The following is a 19,979-nucleotide window of genomic DNA, read 5'->3' on the forward strand; positions in this document are numbered from 1 at the left end:
ACAGGAGGAGCTACAGTCTCACAAATCCAAAGGGCAATGAATAGAGGAGGACTAACACCTGAGGAAGGTGTGTGCTCCGGCTGATACACACAGACACGACAGTGATCAGTGCACCCAGGAAACCGGATTGTGCAGAGGAAGAAAGGAGATAGCCTTAATGTTATGCTCTATTTCTATCCAGTGACTTTTGAGTTTTGTATCAGAAAAACAAAGCTCAACTATGAAGATATTTTAAGAAATTATTCAGCAGAGAATATGGAGCCTATTAGAAAATGCAGAAAATTGTGTTCAAGAACAGTGAACATCAATTTTAAGGGGAAACTTTTAATCTCAATTTCTTCATGAATAATTTAGAGAAATTCTGTGAATTGTAGACAGTATTTGAAAATTGTCTGTGGCTTTCCTAGCAATAGGATTTATTGCCTGTGGACAGGATCTGACTGTACACACAGGTGACCAGGTGAATCACCTGGTGGGCCCCTGTGCAGGAGTGATGTTCCCACAGTTTCTAAATGAGCAGTGCTTGGCACAATATAATTAATGGTATATTTATAGACATGGACAGCAAACTACCCAGTTTATTATAACACAGAAGCATAAGCAAATTTGTGATCAAGAGTCAGGTAATATTGTATGTAGCTCAAACGTAGGCTCCCAGAATCAATGTCACTGGTGGCAAGAGATGTACTGATATAGATAAATATATATATGAATATACTGTATATATATGTACCAGTACAATGTGCATGTAAAGAAGAAGAATACCCTTAACACAGCTCACAAGCTGCTGCCTGCCTTGCTAAAGGTGCCAAGAGACACGGCAGTCACATTGCCTGTGGATGATACTGCTGGATCGCCACTCTTTCTATTGTGTGTGTGTGCTTACCTCCCAACCCTCCCGATTCCAACAAAACAGTCCTAAATTGGGGAAGATGTCCTGCTGTCCCAGGAGGTCAGGATATGTCCCAACTTCAAGTCTGTGTTCTCAGTACCAGCAGTCTGCATATCACTCAGGGGCAACACAGTGATGCCTCCATGTCTTCTAACCATTCAGGCTCAGTGCATATGTGTTACTGAGGATGTAGCTATGATATGGAAGAGTGGTCCTAGATTGAAACATCACAACCTTTAGCAAGGCAGGCAGCAGCTTGTGAGCTGTGTTAAGGGTATTCTTCTTCTTTACAGGCACATTGTACTGGTACATGTATATATTCATATATATGTGTATATATATATTTATCTATATCGGTACGTCTCTATATACCTGTATATTATGGGTAAAATAAAAGTCAGTGATTTTTTTTCCTAAAAAATTACTAAAAACAATTAAAAATAATTTACAATAATAACATTTCTTAATGCAGTTTAAAAGAAATTAATGAACATACATAATAAACCTGTAAATAACATTAACACATTTGGTATTCATGTAATCATAGCAACCCATACAATACAGTGAACATTTTATTTACAGTGTTCGGTAAATAATGTCAAAATATTTCATGATTGTTTTTTTTCTATTTAACCAATAAAAAATATAATAAAAATGGAATTCTTACATAAGTGTTTGGAAAAATGGCACTTAACAAAACTACTGGGTGGAGCACTGAGGAGGCGGCCTGAGACCAAAAAGGAACACTGGGAAGACGGTCTGAGGGCAGAGAGGAGCACTGACGAGGCGACCTGAGGGCAGAGAGGAGCGCTGGGAAGATGGCCTGAGGGCAGAGAGGAGCACTGACGAGGTGACCTGAGGGCAGAGAGGAGCACTTGCGAAGCGACCTGAGGGCAGAGAGGATCACTGATGAGGTGACCTGAGCGCAGAGAGGAGCACTGAGGAGGCGACCTGAGGGCCGAGAGGAGCACTGAGGAGGCGACCTGTGGGCCGAGAGGAGCACTGACGAGGCAACCTGAGGGCAGAGAGGAGCACTGACCAGGTGACCTGAGGGCAGAGAGGAGCACTGAGGAGGTGACCTGAGGGCAGAGAGGAGCACTGAGGAGGCGACCTGAGGGCAGAGAGGAGCACCGACAAGGCGACCTGAGGGCAGAGAGGAGCACTGAGGAGGTGACCTGATGGCAGAGAGGAGTATTGATGAGGCGACCTGAGGGCAGAGAGGAGCACTGAGGAGGCGACCTGAGGGCAGAGAGGAGCACTGACAAAGCGACCTAGGGGCAGAGAGGAGCACTGACGAGGCGACCTGAGGACAGAGAGGAGCACTGACCAGGTGACCTGAGGGCAGAGAGGAGCACTGAGGAGGTGACCTGAGGGCAGAGAGGAGCACTGAGGAGGCGAAATGAGGGCAGAGAGGAGCACTGACCAGGTGACCTGAGGGCAGAGAGGAGCACTGAGGAGGCAACCTGAGGGCAGAGAGGAGCACCGACAAGGCAACCTGAGGGCAGAGAGGAGCACTGAGGAGGTGACCTGATGGCAGAGAGGAGTATTGATGAGGAGACCTGACGGCAGAGAGGAGCACTGAGGAGGCGACCTAAGGGCAGAGAGGAGCACTGACAAAGCGACATGAGGGCAGAGAGGAGCACTGACGAGGCGACCTGAGGACAGAGAGGAGCACTGACCAGGTGACCTGAGGGCAGAGAGGAGCACTGAGGAGACGACCTGAGGGCAGAGAGGAGCACTGAGGAGCCGACCTGAGGGCAGAGAGAAGCACCGACAAGGCGACCTGAGGGCAGAGAGGAGCACTGAGGAGGTGACCTGATGGCAGAGAGGAGCATTGATGAGGCGACCTGAGGGCAGAGAGGAGCACTGAGGAGGTGACCTGAGGGCAGAGAGGAGTACTGACAAAGCGACCTGAGGGCAGAGAGGAGCACTGACGAAGCGACCTGAGGGCAGAGAGGAGCATTGGGGAGGTGGCCTGAGACCAAAGAGGAACAGTGGGGAGACGACCTGAAGGCAGAGAGGAGCACTGACAAGGGGACCTGAGGGCAGAGAGGAGCATTGATGAAGCGACCTGAGGGCAGAGAGGAGTACTGACGAGGCGACATGAGGGCAGAGAGGAGCACTGACGAAGCAACCTGAGGGCAGAGAAGAGCACTGAGGAAGCGGCCTGAGACCAAAGAGGAACAGTGGGGAGACGGCCTGAGGGCAGAGAGGAGCACTGACAAGGTGACCTGAGGGCAGAGAGGAGCACTTAGGAGACAGTCTCAGTGTGGACTTACAAGAACAAAAACTTAGGTTTGAAATATGATGGGAATCTTCACAGAATGTGTGACACCACTGATGTGCATCTATAGTGTGGCTAAAATGGAACAGGACAATGGAGGGGTTTAGCAGTAGTGTGAACACAGCCTTAAAAAGGTTATCCATCACGTTCTAACATTTTACTTATGTGGTCAGGGGAGAATGAAATGGTAAATGGGTGTGTCTATGTGGTTTTGTTAAGCATGTGGCCTAAAATATTGCCGCAGTGTACTACGCACACCACATAGCGTGTCCCTGGTTATCTTTTTTGAAACTTTGGAGGTATTGTGTGTGTTTTCAGAGGCATAACTCCCAACATTTGGGATTGTCCAGACTTCTCTCAGACCATTAGGCCATTTTAGCAATGCCCAAAAACACAAGACCAAAAGGGAGCATACAGGCTGAGTCAGATGTGGTGGAGTCGCTGCCAACAAGGTGAACTTTTCTGATGCAAAACTACAGCTAAATCTGCATGAATAACTTGCAAATATTTCTATGACTTTCACCTCTTTACATTGGACGTGAAAAAAATCTGCAGTGAAAATCCACAGTGGAAACTGACAAGCTGAAGATTTAAAAGTCCCCGTCCGCACCACGCGGTTTATTTACTTACTGAAAATGTGGAGCGAGCAGATGAGATTTGTTAAAATATCATCTATGTGACTGGTGCTAAAATACACCATGGATTTTCCATGTGCAAATTCTCACATAAAATCAACTGTTATATCAGTGCATCCATTGCTCCCATTATTCGTTACATTCCTGACTCAAGATGACCGATGAAGCTGGAAGCATCCTCAAGGCAATCACATAACAAGAATGCAGTCCTGTTTGACTTTGCTATTCCATTTAGATTCCTCTAGGGGGCATCACACAACATCCTTCACAAACTGAGTAATGCATAATTATTAGTTTTTATTTTACAATACATATTTTTGTGGCTCATAGCAGCAGTACAACATGAACAGTAAAGACACGACAGAGGCACAGAGGTTCAAGTCTTCAGGATTTATGAAGCTTTTTCTATTTTCTTCAGGTTCAAGTGAATGCCGTTCACAGAACGTAAGACGAGTTGAGGGATCTTCTTTGGCTCATTGTCGGTGTCCAGACTCAGTTCGAATCGCGGTAACGTCAGCGCGATGGCAACTTTCATCTCATTCATAGCGAAGTTCTGTCCAATGCAGTTCCTGGGGGAAGAGAATATGAGGGTTTTGGTCTTCTTTAGTGATCATCTTTACTATATTATGTTATATTTTGTACTGGTTATATATAAAAATAATGCAAATAAGAACTTTGGCTTGTGGCAAGTTTTTATGTATGAACATCCAAAACACACAGACTCTAGTGCTGACCAGGCAACATGTAGACAAAAGTGCCATTTAGTATATTAAAGGGAATAAAGTACATTTATGGCCTATCCACAAGATTGCTAGGGCGGGTACCAACATTGAGACCATCACTAAGCCCTGTCTATTAGGGCACTGCTCTGATGGAAAGTGCTGTTTACTGCTGGAGTGAACGCTTCATTAATAGATGTGACCTTGGGAATTGCAAGTGATAGCAAATTACTACAGGGGTATAGTTTGTACCTTGGGTGGATCTATGTCAAACTTTCCTGTTTTATATGGGTTACCTGAGGCAGCTTGCCAAGTCCAGCAACCACCTGTTGAACATTACATTATGAATTGTGCTAAAATGCTTAGAGACAATTTTTGCTATTGCTTGTAGTCACCAAGGTCTGTGCCACATCTTTGATATGTAATTGCCAATTTATTTGCATCAAATCTGATGTGTAACCACCAAGCTCTGTGCCTCAACTGTGATGTGTAACCACCAAGCTCTGTGCCTCAACTATGATGTGTAACCACCAAGCTCTATGCCTCAACTGTGATGTGTAACCACCAAGCTCTGTGCCTCAACTGTGATGTGTAACCTCCAAGCTCTGTGCCTCAACTATGATGTGTAACCACCAAGCTATGTGCCTCAACTGTGATGTGTAACCACCAAGCTATGTGCCTCAACTGTGATGTGTAACCACCAAGCTCTGTGCCTCAACTGTGATGTGTAACCGCCAAGCTCTGTGCCTGAACTCCGATCTGTAACCACCAAGCTCTGTGCCTCAACCCTGATCTGTATGTGTAACTGCCAAATTCTGTTCTCTGAAGTATAACTGCTAAGCTCTGTGCCTCATATTGAGTAAAAGCCTATCCTAGTTAAACCTTATGCACCATCCTAGAAGTCATTAATTAGATATTCAAGATGTCTTACCTTGATCCAGCTGAGAATGGAACATACGCATGTGAATGTCTGTCTGAAGAATTGTCAGGTGAAAACCTCAGTGGATCAAAAGCCTAAGATCATAAAATAGACACATAAACAGTTTCTTCATAATACAAAAAAAATAGAGTTCATTCACAATTTATACAGCTGCAATCAAAATTATTTACCCTCCCCCATTCCAAATTAGCTTTATTAGCAAAATTTACAAATGTTCTACCCATCAATCAATTACTGCATAAATATAAATACGCATAAACGGATAATCAGACTCATTTCCAATATATTATTCTATTTAGGAAAATAATGAGGATGCCCAATATTACATGTATTAATTCTCATACCTCATTAGAATAAATAAAAAAATGGTAATTCTTGTGCTATCAAAATATGTAAGTTTATTACATCAAAAAATACAAAATTACACAGGCAACAGACAAAACCCTTATATAAAATAGCCCCTAAAAAGACCTGTTTAAAAGACTGGGGCAGTGTGGTTCTAGATGAAAATATTATTCGGCATCATGATTATGCCATCAAAATTTAGTGGTGAACATGATACAAGAGTTCAATTCATATATTCCATTAATAAGGTTACATGGATAACATATATTATAAATTACATATATTTACAGCTTTATGATAACAACCGTTTATAACAGTGATTATAGTTGCAATACATGATTCTAGAATGGATATTAGAAGCTAATAAATGGATCACATATAATTTAAGTTTTGTATCATGATCATTATCTCAATGGGTCAAGAATTCATACATTTATAAGATATAGAAAGCCACCCAGAGATAGATCAGGATAGTAAGGGCAAAGAAAATTGCTATGACCCCCACAGCTTGATGAAGATCTATTAAGTCAGCAGTAAACATACAGACCATGTGCCATCTTATTGGAAACCACACTGCTTCGTACCCCTGGTACGAGGCAGATATGGTCTGTATGTTTACTGCTGACTAAATAGATCTTCATCAAGCTGTGGGGGTCATAGCAATTTTCTTTGCCCTTACTTTGCACTTGAAATGGGGCCTTTTAGGCATGTGGAGGCGGAATCTGGCCACCACATCATGGCTGCATCGGCGGCCTGGTATCCATACTCAGTTCCCAGCCGCCCGGCGGCCGGGTGTCCATGCTTGGTCCCCAGCCGCCAAGGGGCTGCCGGGTGTCCATAAACAGTCCCCAGCTGCCCCTATTTGAAGGACAGCCTAACCACAAACACATGGACAAGTGAATGTGGCCAGGGATGGTCCATCTGACTGACGCCTTCACACTGGGTTAATATTGTGGAAGCCGGGACACAGTTGGACACTGGGATGCAACACGTCCTCCAGACATAGAGGATTGCGGGTCCTGGGTCAATCAGGCTTCAACACAAAGTTCAGAAGGTAGACAGGAGCAGTGGTCGGCCTCCTACACAACGAGTAAATTATTCATGAGGCCATCCATCTCCTTAGCTTTCTGTTCCTTGGAATGCAAGCGCATGTATGTAGTAGCAGCTAGTCCTGAGGTGGTCAGCGTTTTGGCGGATATCCTACCTCCTCCGAGGATTTCTGGATGTTTTCCTGCTACTATCCCAGTTTTATGACTCCCGTTAAAACAAAGCTTCAGGTGATGAATGATGGATGAGGTGGTGGCAAAGGAGAAAGAGCAGGAGGAACAGGGACCATTCACATCAATATCAGGCCAGTCAAACACACATGTCTTGTAGGATATGTTTCTGTACCAAAAGGAGCGGTTCGGCTATACAGTTATAGGGCATACAGTGAGTGCAATGCCTACCAAAAATTTCGAGGCACTCCAATGCCCCTTGGAAGTGACATGGAGGTCAGAGGGCTTTAACTAAACTGTTTTTTCCATTTATAGCAACTGGGTCTCCTGTACACTGTTGGCCTAAGCAGTGAATGGAAGGCTTTCCAAAGATTATGAGGAACTGCAATGCCCCTTGAAACAGACGTGGATTACAGCATACTAAAAACCTTCTACCCATTATTGGGGAGTGGGTCTCCCTTAGTGTTCGCCTATGCATTGAAAAGAAAAAGCTGACTGAAATTAGGAGGAAATGCAATGCCCGTTATAAGAGTTGTGGAGGTTAGAGGTAATTAAAAACAACATTTCAATGCCCCTTGGAAGAGCTGTGGAGTTCAGAGTGGTTTAACAAGATGGTTTTAATGCCCCTTGGAAGAGACGTGGAGGTCACAGTAGCTTAACAAGACGGTTTTAATGCCCCTTGGAAGAGTGGTGGAGGTCACAGTAGCTTAACAAGATGGTTTTAATGCCACTTGGAAGATACGTGGAGGTCACAGTAGCTTACCAAGACGGCTTTAATGCCCCTTGGAAGAGTGGTGGAGGTCGCAGTGGAATAAAAAGACAATATCAATGCCCCTTGAAGAGTGGTGGAGGTCACAGTAGCTTAACAAGATGGTTTTAATGCCCCTTGGAAGAGTGGTGGAGGTTACAGTAGCTTAACAAGACAGTTTTAATGCCCCTTGGAAGAGACGTGGAGGTCACAGTAGCTTAACAAGACAGTTTTAATGCCCCTTGGAAGAGTGGTGGTGGTCGCAGTGGAATAAAAAGACAATATCAATGCCCCTTGGAAGAGTGGTGGAGGTCACAGCAGCTTAACAATACGGTTTTAATGCCCCTTGGAAGAGCTGTGGAGTTCAGAATGGTTTAACAAGACGGTTTTCATGCCCCTTACAAGAGCCATGCAGTACAGCATATTAAAAACATTATTCCCATTATTGGAGAGTGGGTCTCCCATAGTCTTTGCCTATGCCTTCCAAGCAAAAGCTGCCAAAAATTAGGACGGAGGAACTTGCAATGCTGGCAAACAAGAGCCATGCAGTACAGCATATTAAAAACATTATTCCCATTATTGGGGAGTGGGTCTCCCATAGTCTTTGACTATGTCTTCCAAGCAAAAGCTGCCAAAAATTAGGACGGGGGAACTTGCAATGCTGGCAACACGGACCACGGTCACCCTGGTGGTATAGTGGTGGTGGAGGCTGAGGATAAGGAGAAGAGCAAAATACAGCCGAAATGAGGAAGCGTATACCCATGTGTGGGTGTGAAGTGGTGCATGGGAATACACCTCCCGAAATAACACAGTGGATTTGACTTTATGTTACTCTGCTGTCATTTGGTGGTGATGAGAAGTCTGGCCCAATCCAGCCCTTGTTCATTTTGATAAGTGTCAGCTTGTCAGCATTGTCAGTTGACAGACGAGTGCGCTTATCAGTTATAATTCCCCCAGCGGCACTAAAAACACGCTCCGATAACACGCTAGCGGCAGGGCAGGCCAGGACCTCCAAGGCGTACAGAGCGAATTCATTCCAAGTGTCCACCCAATAATTAAAAGGCACAGAGGAATCACGGAGGACGCTAGTACGGTCGGCAAGGTACTCCCTCACCATCTTTTGAAACTTTCCACTCCTTGTGAGAGTACCCCGCGCCTCAGGGCCTGTAAGCTGGGCGGGTCTCAGAAAACTGTCCCAGAACGTTGACAGTGTTCCCCTGCCTCTGCTGGATTGGAGTTGCGTCTCTCTCGCCTGTACGCGTTGGTTGGGCAAAGAACTGTGACCTCTGCCGCTAGAGTGTTCAGAAGGGAATTTTTTTAACAGTTCTGCAGCAAGGGCCTTCTGGTACTGCCCCATTTTTGTAGACCTCTCCACCTCAGGAATAAGAGAGTGAAAGTTCTCCATGTAGCGGGGGTCTAAAAGTGTCCCCAACCAGTAATGACTGTCACCTAACATTTTGACAACGCGAGGGTCACGGTTAAGGCAGCGTAACATAAAGTCAGCCATGCTTGCCAGACTGGTAACGGGCAAGACTTCCGTGCCCTCACCAAGATGACGACTGACCATGCTCTCCTCCTCCTCCCCCCTGTGCTCAGGCCACCCACGCTGAACCGACGGTATGACAGTTGTACAAGTACTACCGTCTACAGCGCATGATACCAGCTCCTGTTCTTCCTCCTCCTCTCCCTCATTGTCCCCCAATGCACGTTGGGATGAGATGAGGCTGCGCTGTGTGTAATCGTCCGTTATGGCTTCTTGATCCATCTCATCATACTCTGGCTGCAATGCCTCCTCTTTAATTCTCTGCAGAGAGCGTTGCAAAAGACAGACAAGTGGGATGCTGATGCTAATGATGGCACCATCGCCACTAACCATCTTGGTGGACTCCTCAAAGTTTGTCAGGATGGTACATATGTCAGACATCCAGGTCCACTCCTGAGGTCATATGTGTGGAGTCTGACCTGAATATCGACAGCCTTGTTGCAGCTGGTACTCCACAACTGCTCTCTTCTGCTCACAAATCCTTTGCAACATGTGGAGGGTAGAGTTCCAACGTGTGGGGACATCACACACCAGTCGGTGTGCCAGAAGCTGCAAACGCTGCTGCAACACAGCAAGGTCGGCGGAAGCTGTAGCCGACTTCCGAAAATGAGCTGACAGGCGGCGTACTTTGACGAGCAGATCTGGCAACTCGGGGTACGATTTAAGAAACCGTTGAACCACAAGATTAAGCACATGAGCCAGGCATGGTACGTGTGTGATCTCGCCTCGCCTCAGAGCCGCCACCAGGTTATGGCCATTGTCACACACGACCATGCCTGGATGTAGGTTCAGCGGTCTCAGCCACAGATCCGCCTGCTCTTCCACAACTCACAAGCAGTGTGAGGTTTATCACCTAAGCTTATGAGTTTCAGCACAGCCTGATGCCGCTTGGCTGATGCAGTACTGCAGTGCTTCCAGCTTTTAACTGATGTGGTGATATCTGAGATGGAGGCTGAACATGAGGAGGAGGAGGAGGATGATGCGCAGGAGCTGTACACTGTGGGGGCAACTCAGACTGACATAGGGCCCGCAATCCTCGGTGTGGGGAGGATGTGTTCCGTCCCAAGGTCTGACTGGGTCCCAGCTTCCACTAAGTTTACCCAGTGTGCCGTCAGGGAGATGTACCATCCCTGGCCACAAGCACTTGTCCATGTGTCCGTTGTCAGGTGGACTCTCCCAGTAACTGCGTTGTTGAGGGCATGGCAGATGTTTTGAGTAGAGATGAGCGTTGTTCTACTCGAACTGTTCGCCAATCTCAAATTCGAGCTGTTTTGGGCGGTGTTCGAGCCGTTCGGCGAACACGAACAATTTGAGAAAAATTCGGCTGTTCGAGGTTATGTTCGATAACTGTTCGTGCACCAAAATCATAACTGGATTTTTTCTCAGTAATGATGAAAATTAATGTTAATACGCAGTTTGAGTGTACAGCGGGTTGGGGGGAGGGGCAGGGGATGGATCTCTGCAGGAACAATGAAGATCTCCATTTTTTTTTCTCTTTCCCGCATTTACAGTGGGGAGGTGCAATCTGTCAGCCTATCAGCAGCGCACACACGGAGCGAAGTGCTTTTTTTCACACAAGCAAGGGCATGTGTCATTGGCAGTGTATGTCACATGTCCTTGCTCTATAAGACCAAGCCATTTTCCCCGTCGCCACCATTTTCTCACTGCTGCAGCTGCGTGTTAGACGGCACCGCTGTTGCTGTGTGCGCTATACCTTGTTAATTTCAAGCCAATTTTCGCACAAATATACAGATAGCTTGGGAGTAGGGAATAGTTGTGATTGCAGTCCTTTTAAGGACTAGGTTACAGCATTTCCTACGACTTTTATCAGGCAGGTCTGTGCTCTTAAATAGATAGGTTGTGGGAGTAAAGACTAATTGTAATTGGAGTCCTTTTCAGGACTAGGTTACATCAGTTCCTATCAGTTTTTGCCAGGCAGGTCTGTGCCAGTGCTGTGCAAGTTTTTTTCACAGCATTTGGCTGAATCTAGCAAAGCTAATCCTTTTTGGCCTATTGCAGAGTGTGTTAGTCAGTGGAGTAGCCTATCTGTGTTGCAAGATATACCACCTGTGTATAGAATACCAATTTTTTTACTGCACCTAGTGAAGTAAAATCTTTTGGGCATAGCATCATTCTATTAGTCCATCTATACTGACCTCCATCAGGTTGCAAACTGAATCTAATTTTTTTCTGCATCTAGCTCTGAAAAAATATTTGGCCTTCTAGCAGTGTGTGGGACTTGTTCTATTAGTCCACCTATACTGACCTCCATCAGGTTGCAAACTGAATATATTTTTTTCTGCATCTACCTCTGAAAAAATATTGGGCTTCTAGCTGTGTGTGGGACTTGTTGTATTAGTCCATCTATACTGACCTCCATCAGGTTGCAAACTGAATATATTTTTTTCTGCATCTACCTCTGAAAAAATATTGGGCTTCTAGCTGTGTGTGGGTCTTGTTCTATTAATCCATCTATACAGACCTCCATCAGGTTGCAAACTGAATATAATTTTTTTCTGCATCTAGCTCTGAAAAAATATTTGGCCTTCTAGTAGTGTGTGGGACTTTCTCTGTTAGTCCATCTATACTGACCTCCATCAGGTTGCAAACTGAATATATTTTTTTCTGCATCTACCTCTGAAAAAATATTGGGCTTCTAGCTGTGTGTGGGACTTGTTGTATTAGTCCATCTATACTGACCTCCATCAGGTTGCAAACTGAATATATTTTTTTCTGCATCTACCTCTGAAAAAATATTGGGCTTCTAGCTGTGTGTGGGTCTTGTTCTATTAATCCATCTATACAGACCTCCATCAGGTTGCAAACTGAATATAATTTTTTTCTGCATCTAGCTCTGAAAAAATATTTGGCCTTCTAGTAGTGTGTGGGACTTTCTTTGTTAGTCCATCTATACTGACCTCCATCAGGTTGCAAACTGAATATATTTTTTTCTGCATCTAGCTCTGAAAAAATATTGGGCTTCTAGCTGTGTGTGGGTCTTGTTCTATTAATCCATCTATACTGACCTCCATCAGGTTGCAAACTGAATATAATTTTTTTCTGCATCTAGCTCTGAAAAAATATTTGGCCTTCTAGCAGTGTGTCGGACTTTCTCTATTAGTCCATCTATACTGACCTCCATCAGGTTGCAAATTAAAAATAATTTTTATCTGCATCTACAGTACCTCTGAAAAAATATTTGGGCTTCTAGCTGTGTGTGGGACTTGTTGTATTAGTCCATCTATACTGACCTCCATCAGGTTGCAAACTTAATATAATTTTTTTCTGCATCTAGCTCTGAAAAAATATTTGGCCTTCTAGTAGTGTGTGGGACTTTCTCTGTTAGTCCATCTATACTGACCTCCATCAGGTTGCAAACTGAATATATTTTTTTCTGCATCTACCTCTGAAAAAATATTGGGCTTCTAGCTGTGTGTGGGTCTTGTTCTATTAATCCATCTATACTGACCTCCATCAGGTTGCAAACTGAATATAAGTTTTTTCTGCATCTAGCTCTGAAAAAATATTTGGCCTTCTAGTAGTGTGTGGGACTTTCTCTGTTAGTCCATCTATACTGACCTCCATCAGGTTGCAAACTGAATATATTTTTTTCTGCATCTACCTCTGAAAAAATATTGGGCTTCTAGCTGTGTGTGGGTCTTGTTCTATTAATCCATCTATACTGACCTCCATCAGGTTGCAAACTGAATATAATTTTTTTCTGCATCTAGCTCTGAAAAAATATTTGGCCTTCTAGCAGTGTGTGGGACTTGTTCTATTAGTCCACCTATACTGACCTCCATCAGGTTGCAAACTGAATATATTTTTTTCTGCATCTACCTCTGAAAAAATATTGGGCTTCTAGCTGTGTGTGGGACTTGTTGTATTAGTCCATCTATACTGACCTCCATCAGGTTGCAAACTGAATATATTTTTTTCTGCATCTACCTCTGAAAAAATATTGGGCTTCTAGCTGTGTGTGGGTCTTGTTCTATTAATCCATCTATACTGACCTCCATCAGGTTGCAAACTGAATATAATTTTTTTCTGCATCTAGCTCTGAAAAAATATTTGGCCTTCTAGCAGTGTGTGGGACTTGTTCTATTAGTCCACCTATACTGACCTCCATCAGGTTGCAAACTGAATATATTTTTTTCTGCATCTACCTCTGAAAAAATATTGGGCTTCTAGCTGTGTGTGGGACTTGTTGTATTAGTCCATCTATACTGACCTCCATCAGGTTGCAAACTGAATATATTTTTTTCTGCATCTACCTCTGAAAAAATATTGGGCTTCTAGCTGTGTGTGGGTCTTGTTCTATTAATCCATCTATACAGACCTCCATCAGGTTGCAAACTGAATATAATTTTTTTCTGCATCTAGCTCTGAAAAAATATTTGGCCTTCTAGTAGTGTGTGGGACTTTCTCTGTTAGTCCATCTATACTGACCTCCATCAGGTTGCAAACTGAATATATTTTTTTCTGCATCTACCTCTGAAAAAATATTGGGCTTCTAGCTGTGTGTGGGACTTGTTGTATTAGTCCATCTATACTGACCTCCATCAGGTTGCAAACTGAATATATTTTTTTCTGCATCTACCTCTGAAAAAATATTGGGCTTCTAGCTGTGTGTGGGTCTTGTTCTATTAATCCATCTATACAGACCTCCATCAGGTTGCAAACTGAATATAATTTTTTTCTGCATCTAGCTCTGAAAAAATATTTGGCCTTCTAGTAGTGTGTGGGACTTTCTTTGTTAGTCCATCTATACTGACCTCCATCAGGTTGCAAACTGAATATATTTTTTTCTGCATCTACCTCTGAAAAAATATTGGGCTTCTAGCTGTGTGTGGGTCTTGTTCTATTAATCCATCTATACTGACCTCCATCAGGTTGCAAACTGAATATAATTTTTTTCTGCATCTAGCTCTGAAAAAATATTTGGCCTTCTAGCAGTGTGTCGGACTTTCTCTATTAGTCCATCTATACTGACCTCCATCAGGTTGCAAATTAAAAATAATTTTTATCTGCATCTACAGTACCTCTGAAAAAATATTTGGGCTTCTAGCTGTGTGTGGGACTTGTTGTATTAGTCCATCTATACTGACCTCCATCAGGTTGCAAACTGAATATAATTTTTTTCTGCATCTAGCTCTGAAAAAATATTTGGCCTTCTAGTAGTGTGTGGGACTTTCTCTGTTAGTCCATCTATACTGACCTCCATCAGGTTGCAAACTGAATATATTTTTTTCTGCATCTACCTCTGAAAAAATATTGGGCTTCTAGCTGTGTGTGGGTCTTGTTCTATTAATCCATCTATACTGACCTCCATCAGGTTGCAAACTGAATATAATTTTTTTCTGCATCTAGCTCTGAAAAAATATTTGGCCTTCTAGTAGTGTGTCGGACTTTCTCTATTAGTCCATCTATACTGACCTCCATCAGGTTGCAAATTAAAAATAATTTTTATCTGCATCTACAGTACCTCTGAAAAAATATTTGGGCTTCTAGCTGTGTGTGGGACTTGTTGTATTAGTCCATCTATACTGACCTCCATCAGGTTGCAAACTGAATATATTTTTTTCTGCATCTACAGTACCTCTGAAAAAATATTGGGCTTCTAGCTGTGTGTGGGACTTGTTGTATTAGTCCATCTATACTGACCTCCATCAGGTTGCAAACTGAATATATTTTTTTCTGCATCTACCTCTGAAAAAATATTGGGCTTCTAGCTGTGTGTGGGTCTTGTTCTATTAATCCATCTATACAGACCTCCATCAGGTTGCAAACTGAATATAATTTTTTTCTGCATCTAGCTCTGAAAAAATATTTGGCCTTCTAGCAGTGTGTGGGACTTGTTCTATTAGTCCACCTATACTGACCTCCATCAGGTTGCAAATTCAAAATAATTTTTTGTATGCATCTAGCTCTGAAAAAATATTTGGCCTTCTAGCAGTGTGTGGGACTTTCTCTGTTAGTCCATCTATACTGGCCTCCATCAGGTTGCAAACTGAATCTAATTTTTTTCTGCATCTAGCTCTGAAAAAATATTTGGCCTTCTAGCAGTGTGTCGGACTTTCTCTATTAGTCCATCTATACTGACCTCCATCAGGTTGCAAATTAAAAATAATTTTTATCTGCATCTACAGTACCTCTGAAAAAATATTTGGGCTTCTAGCTGTGTGTGGGACTTGTTGTATTAGTCCATCTATACTGACCTCCATCAGGTTGCAAATTGAATATAATTTTTTTCTGCATCTAACCCAGCCAATAGTTTTGGCCTAATACCACAGTTTGGCCACTCAGCTCTGCTCGGTTACCATCCATTGTTTTTTTGTGCAAACAACTCCAGAGTTGTGAATTAGTTAACCACCAAAATGAGTGGAAAAAGGCCTGCTGCTGGTGGAAAGGGGAATAGGCGTGTTGGGAAGGGGAAAAAAGGTTGTGTCCGTGGGGTAGGTGTTAAAGCAACAGTAACATCTGCAGAAGAAAGACCATCTTCCAGCCAAACTAAAATGTCTACTTCTTTTAGCGGACAATGTGATAAGATCCCTTTCTTACGGCCACGCCAATCGCTACAAATTCCAGATGAGGCACAAAAACAGCAGGTGCTTCAACGGATATCAAGTGCTCCTTTAAGTGGGCTCTCCTCCACATCAACTTCAACATCACAAATACTCCAGTCCTCAAAGGTGTCACCCAAATCGCACTTGCTTCCTCAAGGCTCCCAAATCTCCAGCTGCCCGTCTGAGTATGAGGTAGAACAGATGGTTGAGTCTGCAGAGCTGTTTACTCATACTATAGCCTGGGAATCAGAGGTCGACTCCAGCGCTTCTGTGAATCCAGACGAGGAAATGATCTGCACTGATGCCCAGAATCTTTATGAGTCGGATCCAGGACCAGACGCAGAAGGTTCTGACCATAATGTAGACCCTCATTCCCAAACTGTAACTCCTGTTGGTGGAGACAATGAGGAAGACGATGATGAGACTCAAATACCTGATTGGAGCGACAACTTTAGTTTTTTGTCAGGGCAGGAACAGGTTGGCTCTGAGGACGACGGGTGTGATAACACACAGGGTGATGATGATGAGGTTGGAGATCCCACTTACTGTCAACCCACAGTCAGCCAAGAGATGAGGTCAGCAGAGGAGGTGGAGGAAGATGCTAGTGACGACGAGGTCAGGTTGCGCCTTCCTGGACAGAGACATAGTACTGGAAGCACGTCACCAACTGCATCCTCAAACACAACTCTGCCTCTCACCACAAGTCGTGGTGGCTCTTCAGGTCGCATGGGTGCTAAGCCTTGCATAGCCTGGGCATTTTTTCAGATCGATAAAGATGACCCAACTCGTGTTATCTGTAACATTTGTCAGCAAAAGCTAAGTAGAGGCCAAAAAATACATAGTTTGAGTACTTCATGCATGAACCGGCACATGGACATGAAGCATAAGTTGCAGTGGGAAGCTCAGTGTGCTACAATGCGGCCTAGCCGGCCGGGCCAACCACCGTCTGCCATATCTTGTGCATCCGCGGCCTCTTCATCCTCTGTGACTGGGGGGACAGCAGTCACACCTGTTTTGGGGCGCAGACCTGCCACCTCTTTACCCGCAACAGCCAGCGTGATTGGCAGGTCATCATTTTCTTTGGAGGTGGTAACACCAGCTGGTGTTGAGCGCTGTCCGACATCGATAGCACCACCTTTGGATCAAGGCAACCTAACATGTCCGCCTGCATCTTCCTCACAGACCGGCAGTTTGCCGGGGACACCCTTATCAACCCCGTCTAAGCACAATAGCCAGCCCTCGGTCCCTCAGATGTGGACAAGTAAAAGACCATTTCCTCCTAGCCATGAGAAAGCTAAGAGGTTGAATTTCACCATCTGCAAGCTCTTGGCTACAGAAATGCTGCCTTTCCGCCTGGTGGACACAGAGGATTTTCGAGACCTTATGTCCGTCGCAGTGCCCCAGTACCAGATGCCCAGTCGGCACTACTTCTCAAAGAAAGGTGTGCCTGCGCTCCACCAGCATGTCGCACACAACATCACCGCTTCTTTGAGAAACTCTGTGTGTGACAGGGTGCATTTCACCACAGACACTTGGACGAGTAGGCATGGACAGGGGCGTTACATGTCGCTGACTGGGCACTGGGTAACTATGGTGACAGCAGGACAAGGGGCTGCTGTCCAAGTCTTGCCGTCCCCACGAGTTGTGCGTCAATCCTCTTTATGTCAAAGTTTCTCCACTGCTTCTGCCTCCTCAACCTCCTCTCGGTCTTCCACCTGCACCCAAAGCCTGTCTGGTCATGCCACAAGCTTTCTAACTGCGCAGAAGGGATCCTGCACACCTCCTTACTATGCTGGCAGTAGGGCTCAACGTCATCAGGCGGTTTTTACTTTGAAATGTCTGGGAAATGTGAGTCACACAGCTGAGGAGTTGTGGTCAGCTCTGGAGAACCAATTTCATGAATGGCTGTCTCCACTGGACCTGAAACCAGGGAAGGCCATGTGCGACAATGCTGCAAACCTGGGTGCGGCCCTTCGCCGGGGCAATGTCACACACGTGCCTTGCATGGCTCACGTGTTGAACCTGGTTGTCCAGCAATTTTTAGCCCACTATCCCAGACTAGATGGCCTTCTGCAGAGGGCACGGTCGCTGTGTGCTCACTTCCGCCGTTCGCATCCCGCAGCTCAGCGACTTACATCTCTACAGAAGTCGTTGGGCCTGCCACTTCACCGGCTAAAATGCGATGTGCCTACCCGGTGGAATTCAACTCTGCACATGTTGCAGCGACTGTGGCAGCACCGACAAGCCCTGGTGCAATACGTTCTGACGTATAGCCTGGGCCAACGAGATCCAGAGGTGGGGCAAATCACGCTGGAGGAGTGGTCTCAGATCAGGGACCTATGCACCCTTCTGCACAGTTTTGAAATGGCGACGAAGATGTTTAGTGCTGATGATGCCATTATCAGCATGACTATTCCGGTGATTTACATGCTGGAGCACATGTTAAACAGAATTCGGAGTCAGGTGGTGGCACAAGAGGAGGTGGAGGAAGTAGAGGAGGAGGAGTTGTATGCGGAAGGGCTAACATCTGCAAGGTCCAGACGGTCGGCAGCACCAAGGCGGCAGGCATGTGAGGGTGGGGGAGATGGTTTTACCAGGGCGCATGGTAGCAGCCAAACTAGTGAGGAAGGTGCAGGAGCCCAGGAAGAAGTGGAGGACGAACTGATGGAAGACTCATCAGATGAGGGAGACCTTGATCACATTTCTGTTGTGCGAGGTTGGGGGGAGAGGACAGAGGAAGGAAGCATGATTGTTACCTCGCCACCAACACAACAGGGACTTGGTGCTCCTGGATGCGCAACACACATGAGTGCCTTCTTGCTGCACTACCTGCAACATGACCCTCGAATTGTGAGAATTAGAAATAATCCTGACTACTGGGTTGCCACACTGTTAGATCCCCGGTACAAAAGTAAATTTGCCGAAATTATTCCTGCCATAGAAAGGGATGCACGCATGCAGGAGTATCAGCAGAGACTGTTGCAGAATCTTACATGTGCTTTTCCACAAAACACCAGTGGTGCACGTAGTGAATCTCACAGTTCCAACTTGCCAACCGTGGGACCGTCAAGTGTTCAGCACTCAAACCGTAACAGAACCACAGTATCTGCTGGTAACATCAATTTTGTGGAATCATTTCACCACTTTTTTAGCCCATCCTTTGCAAGGCCACAGGAGACAAGAAGTCTGACACATAGTCAACGCCTAGAGACGATGGTACAGGAGTATCTCCAAGTAAACATTGAAGCCACGACTGTGTCACTGGACCCTTGCTCTTTTTGGGCTTCCAATCTGGATAAATGGCCGGAGCTAGCCACTTACGCCTTGGAGATCTTGTCATGCCCCGCAGCCAGCGTTCTGTCTGAACATGTGTTCAGCGCTGCTGGTGGTGTGCTGACAGATAAGCGCACGCGGCTCTCCACTGATAATGTAGACAGACTCACGTTCATAAAGATGAACAAATCATAGATCCGAAACGACTTTTCTACCCCTGTGTCATCCTGGGGAGAGTAAAAGCTTGATGATTGGTTAAAATCACCCTACCAACCGTTTTAAGCTTTCAAATTACTAATCATGTTTATCTGTATCTTGACTGGAAAATAATTTGGGCTTTGTAGCAGTGTGCAGCACTGATCCTATTAGGCCATCTATAATAAGCTCCACCAGATTTAAAATTAAAAATAATTTTTAGCTGCATCTAGCCCGGAAAATAATTTTGGGGCTCCGAGATGCGCAAGACACATAAGTGCCTTCTTGCTGCACTACCTGCAGCATGACCCTCATATTGTCAGAATTCGAAGTAATCATGACTACTGGGTTGCCACACTCTTAGATCCCCCAAACTTTTCGATCAACCTTTTCATTTTAATAAAGACCAAAAAAATTGTCATTTTTGAAATTGTAAGCATTAGCAGGTTGTTAGAAACTGAAATCAAACAGTTTTCAACTCAAAACTTTATTCTAGGTGATGTTACATTTTCACATAGGACCCCTTGTTCGAAAGGAGCTTCTGAACTCTCTCGTCCATTGAATTTGTCAAGTTTTGGATGGTTTCTGCTTCAATTGTTTTGCATGAGGACAGAATACCCTC

At 44.7% G+C, this 19,979-nt stretch overlaps 1 protein-coding gene across 1 annotated transcript in view; it reads right to left on the reverse strand.

The window, feature by feature from the left end:
* Nucleotides 1-4,101: 4,101 nt before the first annotated feature.
* LOC141156946 (cytochrome P450 4B1-like) overlaps nucleotides 4,102-19,979 on the reverse strand; it is a 55,553-nt gene continuing 39,675 nt past the window's right edge. The window contains exons 11-12 of the mRNA XM_073643533.1: nucleotides 5,462-5,544; nucleotides 4,102-4,380 (exon numbers count right to left, since the gene is read on the reverse strand). Coding sequence (XP_073499634.1) covers nucleotides 4,203-4,380; nucleotides 5,462-5,544 — 261 coding nt within the window. The 3' untranslated portion in view covers nucleotides 4,102-4,202. The remainder of the gene's footprint in view (nucleotides 4,381-5,461; nucleotides 5,545-19,979) is intronic.

The sequence above is a fragment of the Phyllobates terribilis genome, unplaced genomic scaffold (genome assembly GCF_046119375.1).
Source record: "Phyllobates terribilis strain yellow unplaced genomic scaffold, ASM4611937v1 Scaffold_8__6_contigs__length_399053987, whole genome shotgun sequence".
Classification (NCBI taxonomy): Eukaryota; Metazoa; Chordata; class Amphibia; order Anura; family Dendrobatidae; genus Phyllobates; species Phyllobates terribilis.